Source organism: Rhinoderma darwinii, chromosome 4 (genome assembly GCF_050947455.1).
Source record: "Rhinoderma darwinii isolate aRhiDar2 chromosome 4, aRhiDar2.hap1, whole genome shotgun sequence".
NCBI classification, from domain to species: Eukaryota; Metazoa; Chordata; class Amphibia; order Anura; family Rhinodermatidae; genus Rhinoderma; species Rhinoderma darwinii.
The window spans coordinates 124,203,264-124,219,729 of NC_134690.1; the positions used below are offsets into that span (position 1 = coordinate 124,203,264).

At 47.6% G+C, this 16,466-nt stretch overlaps 1 protein-coding gene across 1 annotated transcript in view; it reads left to right on the forward strand.

Annotated features, from left to right (window-relative positions):
* The first annotated feature begins 1,263 nt into the window (after positions 1–1,263).
* Positions 1,264–16,466, forward strand: part of LOC142760462 (uncharacterized) — a 66,670-nt gene continuing 51,467 nt past the window's right edge. The window contains exons 1-2 of the mRNA XM_075863653.1: positions 1,264–1,322; positions 3,939–4,016. Coding sequence (XP_075719768.1) covers positions 1,264–1,322; positions 3,939–4,016 — 137 coding nt within the window. The remainder of the gene's footprint in view (positions 1,323–3,938; positions 4,017–16,466) is intronic.

Consider the following 16,466-nt stretch of genomic DNA (forward strand, 5'->3'; position numbering starts at 1 on the left):
GTATTCATTATCAGGACACTTGATTAACGTTAATCTAGTGTCCTGATAATGAATACACATGACCATCCAGCCTGGACGTCATGTGTACTGAGAATCCTGACACTTCTGACTCGCAAGAGAAACAAAATCTCGTTTAGCTCCGTAATCTCGCGAGATTTCGTTTCTCTTGCTGCAATCTCACAGAAAAGATTCAGAAGTGTCAGGATTCTGAGTACACATGACGTCCAGGCTGGATTTCATGTGTATTCATTATCAGGACACTTGTGTATGTGGCTGCACATCGTTCTAGTAAGAACGCTGTGCTGCTTGTAAATGAATGGAGATGAGTGTATGATGCTGACTGGTCACGGATTGGTCAGCGTCATACACATAAACATGCCCAGTTAAAAACACAATACACGCCCAGTTGGACATAACGAAATAAAAACGCCCAGTTGTCCATTTCAAAGTACATTTGCATAAATATAAAATAGCTCATAACTTGGCCAAAAATGAACGTTTAAAAAAAAACAAAAAACGTTACTGTTATCTACATTGCAGCGCCGATCACATGCAATAGGAGATAGGGGTTAGAGAATCTGGTGACAGAGCCTCATAAATCTATAGCTAATTTTACCATTATTTCTAAAAATGCCTTTCTTCTCTCTTTACATAATTATGTCCTCGAGTTTCTTCTCTGGGATCGGCTGGAGGTACCTATATAGTACCTTGGATGTCCATATATTCATTTCCTGAAAAAAAAGTCTTCTTTTTCAGCACTGTACAGTTAGGACCTTAAATATCCAGCCAAATGTTGATTAGTCATATTCTGTAAATTTTTGGCATTTATTTGTTCTGGAGATCATGTATATACTAAATATAATGTATGAGCATTTATTTCATGCGATATATATCCCCCTAGATGTAATCAAATGTCATTCCTTTGATAGTGCCTGATTGTATTGGGACTTCACTTTGGTAATGCACTGCATATCCCATCTTAAAGCTGTAATTTACGGTATACGATGGTGAGGGGAGTTTGGTATATTCCATATATTTGTGCTGTGGATCATATAATATGACCACATTACATGCCCGTTTGATTTATTAAATATATGCTTTAAATAAACCAAATTACATTGGGATTCATCCCCTGATGGTTGTAGTATCTTAGACATTATTGACAAGTTGAATATATGTCCCGTCTTGATGTATATCCCCACTATAATTTGGGGTGCACCAAGATGGAGTATGTTGTTTATATTATGGCTGAGGTGTCCTAACATGGCTGCCGACCTCTTTGGGATACGACCCATTGGTCGGAATTTGCCTATCTGTGATGGGTTTGTATACCCTATCTGAGATATGGCAGAGATTGTGCTCTTTTCAAAAATGGTGCCTGATATATTCAGCAGCGCGAGATTAAGCATATTAGGATAAGTGGACATGCGCAATAGGTAGTATAGGACGCTGACAGCCTCTCAGTGATGGTGAAGTAAATTTATTTTAATTTGTGTATGTTGTATACCCCTGTTGATATAATATTCACATTTGTTCATGTATGTTGACAATCTTATTGATTGCCCTATTTACAGGTCCTTCTCAATGAATTAGAATATCATCAAAAAGTGAATTTATTTCAGTAATTCAATTCAAAAAGTGAAACTCATATATTATATAGATTAATTACACACAGAGTGATCTATTTCCAGCATTTTTTTTTCTTTTAATATTGAAGATTATGGCTAACAGTTAATGAAAACCCCAAATTTAGTCTCAGAAAGTTAGAATATTGGGTAAAAGTTGGAGATTGTAGACTCATGGTGTCGCACTCTCATCAGCCAATCAACACAAAACACCTGCAAAGGTTTCCTAAGCCTTTAAATGGTCCAACAGTCTGGTTCAGTAGGCTACACAGTCATGGGGAAGACTGCTGATTTGACAGTTGTCCAGAAGACAGTCATCGACACCCTCAACAAGGAAGGTAAGCCACAAAAGGACATTGCTAAAGAAGCTGGCTATTCACAGAGTGCTGTATCCAAGCATATTAATGGAAAGTTGGGAGGGAGGAAAAAGTGTGGTACAAAGGTGCACAAGCAACAGGGATAACTGGAGCCTTGAAAGGTTTGTCAAGAAAAGGCCATTCAAGGATCTGGGAGAAATTCACAAGAAGTGGACTGTGGCTGAAGTCAGCGCTTCAAGAGCCACCACACACAGACATATCCAGGACATGGGCTACAACTGTCGTATTCCTCGAGACAACGTCCGAAGCGTCTTACCTGGGCTAAGGAGAAAAAGCACTGGTCTGTTGCTCAGTGGTCCAAAGTCCTGTTTTCATATGAAAGTAAATTTTGCATTTCATTTGGAAATCAAGGTCCCAGAGTCTGGAGGAAGAGTGGAGAGGCGTCAATCCAAGTTGCAAGCGGTCCAGTGTGAGGTTTCCACAGTCAGTGATGGTTTGGGGAGTCATGTCATCTGCTTGTGTTGGTCCACTGTGTTATATCAAGTCCAGAGTCAACGCAGCCGTCTAGCAGGAAATTTTAGAGCACTTCATGCTTCCCTCTGCTGAGAAGCTTTATGGAGACAGTGATTTAATTTTCCAGCAGGACTTGGCACCTGCCTACACTGCCAAAAGTACCAATACCTGGTTTAATAACCACAGTATCACCATGCTTGATTGGCCAGCAAACTCGCCTGACCTAAACTCCATAGAGAATCTATAGGGTATTGTAAAGAGGAAGATGAGAGACACCAGACCCAACATTGCAGACGAGTTGAAGCCCTCTATCAAAGCAACCTGGCCTTCCATAACACCTCAGCAGTGCCACAGGCTGATCGCCTCCATGCCACACCGCATTGATGCAGGAATTCATGCAAAAGGAGCCCCGACCAAGTATTGAGTGCATATACTGTACATACTTTTCAGTAGGCCAACATTTCGGTTTTAAAAATCATTTTTGAAATTGGGCTTATATAATATTCTAATTTTGGACACTCAATTTTGGCTTTTCATGAACTTTTAGCCTTAATCATCAACATTAAAACAAAAAATTGCTGGAAATAGATCACTCTCTGTGTAATAAATCTATGTAATATGAGTTTCACTTTTTGAATTGAATTACTGAAATTAACTTTTTGATGATATTCTAATTAATTGAAAAGGACTAGTATATATTTGATCACATTGTTAGGCCCAATTCACACAAACGTGTTTTGTCCGTGATATACAGTCCGCATGTCGGCCACATTTCCCAGATCAAACACAGTTCAGGGAGCCGGGCTCCTAGCATCATAGTTATGTATGACGCTAGGTGTCCCTGTCTCCCCGCGGGAATACTGTCCTGTACTGAAACATGTTTTCAGTACAGGACAGTAGTCCCACGGAGAGTCAGTGACTCACAGCATCATACATAACTATGATGCTAGGAGCCCGGCTTCCTGAACTGTGTTCAGTCCGGGAAATGCGGCCGACATGTGAACCATATATCACGGACTAAACACGGTCGTGTGAATTAGGCCTTAGACTGTTATGCTTGAGGAAGGCTCACACTGAGCTGAAACGTTGCATGTGGAATTAAACAGGATCACTGTTTCATTTATTTGGTAGTGCTGACTCTCTTTCTAGTAGGATATACTACATATATATGTGTTCAGATGTTGGAGTTCAGGGGCTGTTAAAACCACCACGAAAAACCACATGACTTTCACCGCATCGAAAAACCGCATGCGTTTGTACCGCAATTTGGTGAATTTTTCTATGCAGTTGCATTTTCTTTAGCCCAGCCAGATTGAAAAACGCACCAAATCACGATAAAAACAGATGCAGTGTTCGGGTGCAGTTTTTTTAATGCAGTTTTAACCGCACCTCGACCGCAATATCTGAATGGATCGGCTGCTGAAGCAAAACCACAGCTCTATATGATTTATTGATATTCATTACACTTATCTTTTTATTATAGAATTAAAACCAAAGAAGCAAATGACCTCCAAAATAAACTTCAGAGAATGGAAATTGATAAAGAAGCAATAATAATGAGGTAATCATAGATCTATGTATGTATTTTATGTTAGAAAAAAACGGAGCTCAAAACCTGAATACAAGTCATCTCAATATTAACAGTCATATACATAAATATTCAATTAAAACCAACAGACTAAAGCCTCATGCACCTGGCTGTATTATGGCTCTGTATAAGCTCTAAATTGTACAGACTTATAGTATGGCAATGGAAGTCTATGGACCCATACTGTACCTCTAATTTAATACTAATTCATACTGAGGTTCTTTTCTATCAAATAAAGGGTGCCTATACACACAGCAGGCAGTGCGCCGTGCTGCAAAATCGCTGTCACGAGCAGGGGGTTGAGCGAACCCTCTAGGCTACTCCGCCAGATTGGCATAGTAGCTGCTGGCCAAACAGAAGCTTAACAGTCACTGACAGATGGTACCTTGGAACTTTACTGGAAGCAGACTGTGCCGGATTACTGGAAGCAGACTGTGCCAGATTATTGGAAGCAGGCTGTGATGGATAGCTGAAAGCAGGCAGTGTCAGATAGCTGGAAGCAGACTGTGCCGTATTACTGGTTATGTGGGATAGCCGGAAGCAGGCTGTGTGGGAGAGCTGGAAGCGTGGGATAGCCGGAAGCAGGCTGTGTGGGATAGCCGGAAGCAGGCTGTGTGAGATAGCCGGAAGCAGACTGTGTGGGATAGACGAAAGCAGGCTGTGTGGGATAACCGGAAGCAGGCTGTGTGGGATAACCGGAAGCAGGCTGTGTGGGAGAGCCGGAAGCAGGCTGTGTGGGAGAGCCGGAAGCAGGCTGTGTGGGAGAGCCGGAAGCAGGCTGTGTGGGAGAGCCGGAAGCAGGCTGTGTGGGAGAGTCGGAAGCAGGCTGTGTGGGATAGCCGGAAGCAGGCTGTGCCGGATAGCCTGAAGCAGGCTGTGCCGGATAGCCTGAAGCAGGCTGTGTTGGATAGCCGGAAGCAGGCTGTGCCGGATAGCCGGAAGCAGGCTGTGCCGGATAGCCGGAAGCAGTCTGTGCCGGATAGCCGGAAACAGACTGTGCCGGATTACTGGAAGCAGACTGTGATGGATTACTGGAAGCCGACTGTGCCGGATTACTGGAAGCCAGCTGTGCTGGATTACTGGAAGCAGACTGTGTCGGATTACTGGCTATGTAGGATACCCAGAAGCAGGCTGTGTGGGATAGCTGGAAACAGGCTGTGTGGGATAGCAGGAAGCAGGCTGTTTGGGATAGCCGGAAGCAGGCTGTGTGGGATAGCTGGAAGCAGGCTGTGTGAGATAGCCGGAAGCAGGCTGTGTGAGATAGGTGGAAGCAGACTGTGCCGGATTACTGGTTGTGTGGGATAGCCGGAAGCAGGCTGTGTGGGATAGCCGGAAGCAGGCTGTGTGGGATAGCCGGAAGCAGGCTGTGCCGGATAGCCGGAAGCAGGCTGTGCCGGATAGCCGGAAGCAGGCTGTGCCGGATAGCCGGAAGCAGGCTGTGCCGGATAGCCGGAAGCAGACTGTGCCGGATTACTGGAAGCAGATTGTGCCGGATTACTGGAAGCAGACTGTGCCGAATTACTGGAAGCCGACTGTGCTGGATTATTGGAAGCAGGCTGTGCCGGATTACTGGAAGCAGACTGTGCCAAATTACTGGCTATGTAGGATACCCAGAAGCAGGCTGTGTGGGATAGCTGGAAGCAGGCTGTGTGGGATAGCAGGAAGCAGGCTGTGTGGGATAGCCGGAAGCAGGCTGTGTGGGATAGCTGGAAGCAGGCTGTGTGAGATAGCCGGAAGCAGGCTGTGTGAGATAGGTGGAAGCAGACTGTGCTGGATTACTAGTTGTGTGGGATAGCCAGAAGCAGGCTGTGTGGGATAGCCGGAAGCAGGCTGTGTGGGATAGCTGGAAGCAGGTTCTCTCAGATAGCTAGATTTGGTCCGTTGGGTACTAGACTCGGGATACTGGACCTTTGCAGGATATACTTGGAAGTACAACATTGCTTGTGCACTGGAACACTGGGCAGACTTCCTATTATAGTCCTGAAAGTGCAGGTATAGGCTGGGGAAACTCTACCGGCCTGTCCTGATCGCATGACTGAAAGCTTGCCAGCGTCCCGGAGGAGGCAGGCGCCGGCGAGCACAGTTGAGCGCTATAATCACCGGCGCTACAATCACACACGTTTTTTTAACACAAATTGCCGCGGTTATTGTTCCATCGGCTTGTACAGTTTAACATTGTTTCATGGTTGGCCCTGCAGCACACTACAACCACATATCTGCTACGTGTACAGGCTTCCTGATATAAAATCTGACTGAAATTTTTTTTGTATGCTGCGTCGTATGCCATTTTACAGAGGTATTCTCACTTTGAATTATTGCATACCCTAAGAAGAAAGAATATATGAAACTAGAAATAATTCTAGTCAACAGCAAAGAATGTCTTGACCATGGGATTACAGAGCTCACCCCCTTTTGAACCCTATTGCTTAACCTCCCCTTCAATACTGTCCACCCCCTTTTCTGCTTCATGGCCCTTCCCCCCCTTTCATGCCACTCTCCCATCCCTAGTGAGACACACGAGACAGTGGGTTGGAAAATTTCGGCCACAGCAGCCATTTTATTAACAAATTTACATGAACATAAAACATAACTTTATAAATAACATTACTAGGAAAGGGAAGTCCTTGGAGCTCCAAAACTTTGGCGCCTAACTGCCCCCTGTATTGCTACTTACCCCCAGCCGTCTCCCTAAAGGCTCAGAGGCACCTTTCTACTCCGCAGTAGGCTTGCCAAGTATGTCAAACCACTCCCCGGGACACCACCCAGCAGGAGGCCAAAATACGCCCATATCCATGAGCAATTATGTACAGGGTGGGCCATTTATATGGATACACCTAAATAAAATGGGAATGGTTGGTGATATTAACTTCCTGTTTGTGGCACATTAGTATATGGGAGGGGGGACACTTTTCAAGCTGGGTGTTGACCATGGCGGCCATTTTTAAGTTGGCCATTTTGTATCCAACTTTAGTTTTTTCAATGGGAAGAGGGTCATGTGACACATCAAACTTATCGAGAATTTCACAAGAAAAACAATGGTGTGCTTGGTTTTAACGTTACTTTATTCTTTCATGAGTTATTTACAAGTTTCTGACCACTTATAAAATGTGTTCAAAGTGCTGCCCATTGTGTTGGATTGTCAATGCAACCCTCTTCTCCCACTCTTCACACACTGATAGCAACACCGCAGAAGAAATGCCTCCCGATCTGACCCCCTTAGACTTTTATCTTTGGGGTCATCTGAAGGCAATTGTCTATGCTGTGAAGATACGAGATGTGCAGCAACTGAAGCTACGGATACTGGAAGCCTGTGCTAGCATTTCTTCTGCGGTGTTGCTATCAGTGTGTGAAGAGTGGGAGAAGAGGGTTGCATTGACAATCCAACACAATGGGCAGCACTTTGAACACATTTTATAAGTGGTCAGAAACTTGTAAATAACTCATGAAAGAATAAAGTAACGTTAAAACCAAGCACACTATTGTTTTTCTTGTGAAATTCTCGATAAGTTTGATGTGTCACATGACCCTCTTCCCATTGAAAAAACTAAAGTTGGATACAAAATGGCCGACTTCAAAATGGCCGCCATGGTCAACACCCAGCTTGAAAAGTTTCCCCCCTCCCATATACTAATGTGCCACAAACAGGAAGTTAATATCACCAACCATTCCCATTTTATTTAGGTGTATCCATATAAATGGCCCACCCTGTACTTGTTAGGGACCATACCTCTGATGAATCCCCCACTTCAAATTACCACCAACTCCAAGGACCCTCCAATCCACCACACGAGTATACTTAAACCATCTTTAAGTATGCGAGCTCCCACCATCCAACATTGCGCGTTCAATCCCTTCTTGAATCCGCAAAGCCCACAGGTCAATGCCCACCGCATTCAGATGCACTCCGTCACCTAGCCAATATTTCCCTTGGCCATCCTCAAAATCGTAGTGCCAAACAAAAAAAACCCAGTTTTTTACCACAAAGCTGGAAACCGCCCGATTAACTTTTACCCGGGCCTTGTTTATACGCTCTACCGAACGCGCATTTCGCCATACACTCCGCGGCACAATTTCCGACCAAATCACCTTCACCTTCGGAAAACAGGACCACAGCCGGAGAAGGTCATACTTGACATCCCGAATTAGTTCTCTAAACGGACGAGTACCTAAGTCGTTACCCCCCACATGAAGGACCAACAAATCAGGAACCCGATCCAACTGAGCATACCGATGAAAATCCGGCAAAACTCGACTCCACACCATGCCGCGCGTTCCCAGCCACCGTATCACCACCGATGACCTTTGGAACCCCATTTGCCGCCCATCCGGCCGCACATCAGCCCTTAAAGCCCCCCAGTGCACATACGAGTGTCCAAGTATCCACACCAATGCAGGGGAGCAATCTGTAATAGAAGAATAACAAAGATGACACAAACCGGAAATAGCATGAAGAGACGAGGAATGCAAATTACATAAAGTGGAGACGCACGTAGGACTTATACCTCACAGAATCCCAACGACCTATGCGCTTCACCACCTCAGGCCCCAGACCCCATGACGCAGCTTCCGTAGCTGCCCCAATACGAAAAGAGTGTGGTGAATAAACAGCCTTATCCAAACCCAACACCTCCAAACATCTACGGAAAACAACTGTAAACTGGCATCGTGACAAGAAGGCACCATCCTTATGACATAACAGCGGCCCCCCACTACTCCCTTGTAGTGCGGCGTACCGCGCGTAGCATCTCACCGGGCACATCCCTGCCCCCGCCACAGCCCCCAGTACCACCCGTTTACCCTTACCCCCATGATCCATTTTCGACCGCCTCACCCAGAATTCCACTCTCTCTCCGCCTCCTATTACATCTTCCGATTGCAAACACCCCGCTCTCTTCTTGCTGGGGGCAACTAGCTCACCCACTCATAAAGCTCCCAAAAAACGCCCACGAAAATGCCAACTGAAACAATGCTACTTCATAGCCCGAGAAACACACCCTCCCCAATACTTCACCTAACTGCTCTAACAGCGCGAAAGAAACCGGGCGACGGCCGTCCGGCCACCCCGCCCCCTTTTTTCGAAACCCCTTTAAAGCTTGGACAATCAAGAAATCCTTTGTCAAGTCCGCCAACCCCCTTAGTTTAAAACCAAAAGCCAAAGCTGAAATAAAATGATTCACTTTAGACACCGACCAGCCTTCCACCGATACCCGACCCAAGAAGCCCAACAAAGCTACCACCTGTTCCTCCATAGACCCGACTTCGGGCAAACCTGCTAACCACGACACCCAATCCTTCCACGCCGCGTCGTACGCCAACCATGTACCAGGCGCTAGAGAGGACTTGATCAAACCTCCTTCTGCTCGCAAACCAAGTCCCAAAGCCGTTCCGGGAACGCGACCCCTTCCAGATCCGCCTCTGGTGCCAACAGACGAGTCCGCTCCCACTGTAGGCGAGAGAGAGAATCCGCAATGTCATTTTGCACCCCCGGAACATGAACTGCAACAATCCAAGCATTGAGTGACAAACATCGCAACACCAGCCGCCGCAGCAACCTAACCACTGGGGGGGAAGATAACGTTACATTATTGATCGCCACCACCACCCCCATATTATCACAGTGGAAGCGCACCTTGCTATTACGAAAACGCTCCCCCCAAATTTCCACCGCCACCACATGCGGGAAGAGTTCCAGCAGTACAAGATTACAAACCAGTCCCAAAGATACCCATTCATCCGGCCACTGCCCCACGCACCATTGTCCTTTACAATATATACCGAACCCCACACTACCTGAAGCATCTGTAAACAACTCCCATTGAACATTATCCACCACCGGCGAGATAAGTAATGACTTCCCATTATACAAGTGTAAAAACTCCCTCCACACTGCCAAATCATCCCGATGCTCCCGTGTCAACCGCACAAAATGGTGTGGGGCTCTAACCCCCGCCGTCGCTGACGCCAACCTTCTGCAAAAAACTCTGCCCATGGGCATTATCCGACAAGCGAAATTAAGTTTCCCTAATAACGACTGCAACTCCCGCGGCTGAATCTTACGAAGCCAACCCGTCCTGCTCACCTCCAATCGCAGTGCATCCAGCTTATCACTAGGAAGTCGGCATTCCATTGCCACCGAATCCAGGGTAATGCCAAGAAAGACTATACAAGTGCTGGGACCAACAGTCTTCTCTGGGGATAACGGAACCCCAAAACGATGAGCGACCCACTGGATTGCCCCCAGCAAATTAGCGCACACCCCCGAACCCGATGGGCTCACACACAGGAAGTCATCTAAATAATAGATGACCGACTCTAACCCCGCCACTTCACGGATTACCCACTCCAGGAACTAACTGAACGCCTCGAAGTAAGCGCAAGACACAGAGCAACCCATCGGGAGACACCGATCCATATAGTAAGCCCCCTCCCAGTAACACCCTAACAGCCGCTGGCTGTCCGGGTGAACCGGGAGAAGCCGGAAGGCCGCTTCAATGTCGGTCTTCGCCATAAGGGCCCCCGCCCCGTACCGTCGCACCCACTCAACCGCTGCATCAAACGACGTATATACCACCGAGCACAGCTCAGGGGCAATGCCATCATTAACGGACAACCCCCGCGGATGTGACAAGTGATGGATAAGCCGGAATTTATTCGGCTCTTTCTTTGGAACAACCCCTAGTGGCGATACAACCATGTCCTGTACGGGACGAGACGGGAACGGCCCCGCCATGCGCCCTAACCCCACCTCTTTACACAACTTGTCTGACACCACCTCCGGATAATCCATTGCCGACTTCAAATTCCGTAAAGAAAGGGGGACCGCGTGAGCCGGGGAAGGGATCACAAAACCAAACTGAAAACCACGCAACAACAACTCCCCTTTCTCCCTATCCGGGAACCTATTTAGGCACGGCTCCATCTCTTACCACCTCACCGGAGTCAGCCCCATGGCCCCCACCACTCCCCCCTTTGCCTTTACCTTTTTTGAAACACTTGGCGGACCCGTGCGAAGTCCCGCCGCAAGAGGAGCAAGAATGCTTGAACTTACATCCCGCCCCGAACTTGCATTGGCCGACGTTAAACTGCCAGCACAAGCCCGACCTCCCTCCTGTCCCTCCCCCCGATTGTCCTGAGGGGCCGGCAACCCCAGCCCCCCCCCCACTTGAAATGACTGCCCGAACTTAGCCGGGGCCATTACCTTTAACCAGAGCCCAATGTCTTTATTGTCCCACCTAATGTTGGGACGAACCGCTTTCCTCTCACGAAACTGTTCGTCATACCGCAACCAAGTCTGACCACCATACGACCGATGCGCCTCACCTATAGCATCCATGTATCCGAAAAGGGCGGAACAATTTTCTGGTGCCTTTTCCCCTATAACACTTGCCATAATGGCAAACGCCTGTAAGCAATTCACAAATGTCTGAGGGATTAAACGGTATCGACGTTTCTCCTCCTCCTCCTTTTTACTTTCCCACCTTTTACCCTTATCTAAGTTACATTTTTCCAAGGGAAGAAGCGAGAAAATTTCGACGTATTCATCTTTCCAAATTTTTTCCTTTACTTCAGTCTTTAAATGTGACCCCAACAACTCCTCAAAACAAACGTACACTTCGCCTTTCGCTTTATCATCTAACCTCACCCTATCAACATCCTTATCCTTGTCAGTCTGAACCGCAACCGTCACCCCCCCGACCTCCACCCTGGGAACCACCCTCAGGGGGTGCTCTGTTTCTCCGCCCCCCCCCCCCGCTGCAGGGACCCACGCTGCGACCGGGGATGTAGCGGGCAACCTGCCCCCCTCACAACATGCTAGCAATGCTTTTACACAGCCAAGCAATTCCTGAACATCTCCCCCCCCCCCCTAACAGTAGACATCAACCCACTATTTACAACATCTCTAACTGCCTCCCCTTGGGAACCCCCACCAACCCCTGGGGATCTAAATATAGCTGGAAACGTATGTAACGGTGAGAGTGACTCACCAGACTGCGTGGGAGCTGAGTTCCCACCAGCCGGGGCGACGGGACCCCCACGACGACCATCCTCCATCGGCACACCTCCGTCTTCACCCGCCTCCGGACATCTGGGGCCTGAAGCCGCGCCGCAGGCTCTACAGCCGTATCCACCGCCCTGGACCTCGGAATCAACACACGACTTCAGGGGCCGTCCCGACCTCCGCTCTCCCTCCACTGCTTCCCCCTCCCTCCGCCTCTGCAGCACCACCGATTGTGGCCTGCGTGACCGTCCAGGGACATCATCCAGCTGACAGGCGGGCCGCCCTACTGGTGCATCGCCAGATCGGCCCGCCGCATATCCACGCAGTGTTGACCTGGAGACGGGAGGCTGTCCCTCTGGCCTGGGACGCTGCCCTCCTCTCTCCGAAGGGCCCGACCGGCGACCGGGATTCCTCCTGGACCGGGACCTCCGCCCCCTAGCGGTGGAAGCAGAATCCCGGCCCGAAGGGTCCCTCGAGGGGCTCCCAAGCCTGCGCCGAGCCCTAGGTAAAGTGTCCGGGCTAAGGCGCTCTGGAGGCCGCACCCGCCGTGATCGCCGGAGGGGGGATGTCAACTCCTCTGGCGCTGCCTGCGTCCCGGCCGCACTCGTTCCCGCTGCCTCCTCTAGCCTTGCCGACAGCTCCTGTTCCGAGGCCGCCGGACCTGTCCTCCCGAGCTCCTCCTCAAGCCAGGCCATACCCCGCTCCGCCACAGCCTGCCGCACCTGCTCCATCAGGGCCTGCATCACGCCTCAGGTCAGTCCTGTGTGACAAGGCTAACCTGTTTTCTTGGGGCGTGAATGGCGCGAATCTGGCCCTCACCCTTCCTATATGCCTTTTGTTAACCTCGCCCCTTCCTAACCACCCCCCCCCTCCCCTTCTCCTTCCTCCCCCTCCTCCATTTGAACTTTTCACCTCTTTCCTTCTCCTCTGCAACCCTGGTCATGTCTGCCTCCCCCAATCATTTTATGATGTGTCCGGCCGTTTCTTTACCAGCACCTGTGATAGAAGATGGTGCAACACTTATTTACTCCACTAAGCAATCAACATTGGAATAAAAGAGATGCTACTTGTTGAAATAGACTGAAAATCCCTTTCATACATCTGCTGCATAGCCCCATTCAAATGCAAATCTGAATGCAACAAATCTGCCGCAAGTGAACATACCCTAAATTAATCCTGTATTAGTTAATGTGATTAAATCTCTCTAGAGCTTATTACAAACTATCCTCTTTTGATGGTGTCTCTTTTTATTTTCTGGACTCCTTCAGGAGGGGTTGTTGACCAGGGCCAGACTGGGGCTTAAAATCATCCCTGGCATTTTTAAGCAGACAGGCCCACCGCAGGCCATACGCAGCCACCAGTGTTGGGCTGGAGTACATGGGACCAGTATTAAGCTATACAAGACATGGGGAGATTTATTAAAACAGGTGTAAATGAAAAGAGGAATAGTTCCTGATAGCCCCAACTCCAACAAATCCACTGCTTTTCCACGAGAATAATGTACATGCTCGTTATTCTGGAGGATTTTTTTGTATATTTGTATATAGTGCCCCACATATAGCCCCCCTGTAGATGGTGCCCCACATATAGCCCCCATGTATATGGTGTCCCACATATGGTCCCCCCTGTAGTTAGTGCCTCACATATTGCCTCTCGTGTAGATTGTGGCCCACATATAGCCACCCCCCATAGATAATGCCCCTCACACTTTTAAGTGGAAAAAAAAGACCAAAAAAACAACTTTACATACTCACCTCGATCCCGTTCCCACGTCATCCTATGTCAATGCAGGCCTGCTCTCTTCTGAGCAGGTCTGCTGGGGCTGAACGATGGCGCTGATTGGCAGGGCAGAATGATTGCTCCATCAATCAGCGCCTTTCAACAACAGCAGTGGTGCGATGTCATCGCGCCGCTAGCATAATTGAAAGGCGCTGATAAGTGGGGAAAGTCTTTCTGCCCTGCCAATCAGCGTCATTGTAAGGCAGATACAATTAGTGCATGTGGGTGTGGTGGCAGCTGGTTTCAGTGGCGCCGCTGCCCAGGGCCAATTCTAGCTTTTCTGCTGCCTGAGGTGAAAATTGAAACGGCGCCCCCCAGATCTTGATTGGCATCAGCCTGACTGTTCTACATTACTACCAGCCTTTGAAAAACCACACCAAATTGTGGTGCAGTTTTTCGGCCAGGAATAGCCACTGAGGAAAACTGGACACTTACCATGGTGACGCTTCCCTCCTACATCCTGCAGCCCTGGGATGATGTTTCATCCCATGGGACCTCTGCAGCCTGTGATTGGCCTGCGCTCACATGGATGAAACGTCATCCCAGGAGGCCGGCCCTGACAAAAAAACGGAATTCTGAGTAAGTATAAGATTAAAATTTTTCCTGAGTTGCGATTTTTTTGCATAGGAATCAATGCATTTCCGCCGCAAAAAAAACACATCATCTGCTATTTGTTGTGGGTTTTACCTCTCCATTGAATTAAATGGGGAAAACCAGAAACAAATAAGCAGCATTTATGCAAATACGATTGACATGCTGCGGATTAAAAAAACGGACCGCAGGTCAATTTCTGAGCATTTTTTTCCGCTCATCATGTGGGTGAGATTTGTTCAAATCTCACCCACTCTCCTGCTACTGCATTAGGGCTTGTTCACACGTAATGGAATTGCTGCATATTTTCCTTCCGGAATTGCGGATGGAAAATACGCAAAATACAGTAGCAGCAAAGTGGGTGAGATTTTATCAAATATATGAGGGAAGGGAAAGAAGAAAAAAGTATGTGATCTAATAATAATTAACTTTTATTAATATGCATTAAAATAGACAATTTCACTAAAAGTCCAATGGTGCAATCTGGTATGTGTGAGTGACCCACAAACTCACGACACCGTTCCAGAGTACGACTCCGCTGTGAGCAGAGTCAGACCTAGCGTGTGCACTGAATCTCAGAGCGGAGCGAAAGCCTCCGGCGCTGAGATGTCAAAATGACCCCGCAGGACAAGCAGTCCTACAAGGCAATAGCCCTACTCTCGTAGATAAACGGGGTAGGCAGCAGTGAGAAGACCGCACGGCGAGTTCACCGGCGGTCGAATTGGAGCGTAGCGGCTAGATGAAAAGACACACCCAGCTGCTAGTAAATCACAGCAGGGTGCGCTGCGCTGACAACACAGCCGTGCTGTAAGCTAGACAGCTGACGGCTGTCAGCCGTGCAGTAGAAGTAGGTGGTAGGTTAACAATCGATTGGCCTAAGTATGGCAGCTAAGGCCATGTGTTGCACCAAGGAGACATTAAAAGTACTGAGCACCCGACGCGCGTTTCGCCATCATTCTGGCTTCTTCTACAGAGCAATTCATACTGTCAGTTTTAACTTACAATCGACCGACTTTACTAATATGATTGATTTGATTTGACTGACAACATAGCTTGCTACCCTGGCAGCATAGAAGCTCATGCGTTCTCCACTTGAACACAACTGATAGTATAACAATCCATAATTTATAACATCATTATACCATACAATATATGGCCAATTGGTATGTGAGTTTGGGGGTCACTCACACATACCAGATTGCACCATTGGACTTAGTGAAATTGTCTATTTTAATGCATATTAATAAAAGTTAATTATTATTAGATCACATACTTGTTTCTTCTTTCCCTTCCCTCATATATATATAGCTTTATTGGGTGGTGTACACCAATGTGATCTGTTCATATTATTGTGTGATAGGTGGTCCTCGACACATTACCTGAGATTTATCAAATCCTATCCACACGCTGCGTAAAATTTCTGACAAGAAAGTGGAATGAATTGCTGCGTTTTTCAGAGGAGATGTCACCATCCCCCAACATTGAGAAAAACGCAGCAAAATACGCACCATTTTCTGCAGCAATTCCAATACGTGTGGAGAAGCCCTTATGCTGCGGATTTAGGGCTTGTCCACACACAACGGAATTGCTGCAGAAAATTTCTGCAGCAATTCCATTTGAAAGTCAAAGGCTTTCCGCTGTGGCAAAAACGCACCATTTCCTGTGGTGTTTGTGGCAGTAAATGCTGCGTAAATTGCTGCGTTTTTCCCAATGTTAGGAGATGGAGACATCTCCTATGAAAAACGCAGCAATTCTGCAAATTTTTCGTAGCAGGAATTGACATGCTGCGGTCTGTAAATTATGCACCGCAGGTCAATTTTGGCTTGGAAATTTTACTCAGCGTGTGGATGAGATTTGTTAAATCTCATCCACTATTCTGCTACTGTATTCTGCTGCGTTTTTTAATGGACAAATTTCCGGGCGGAAAAAAACGCAGCAATTCAGGAGCGTGTGGACGAGCCCTTACCACAACGAAATCCATTGGTAAAATCTGCATTATTTAAACTACGAGTAAAATAAATACAACAGCTATAGCGCTCTCCACACGATATATA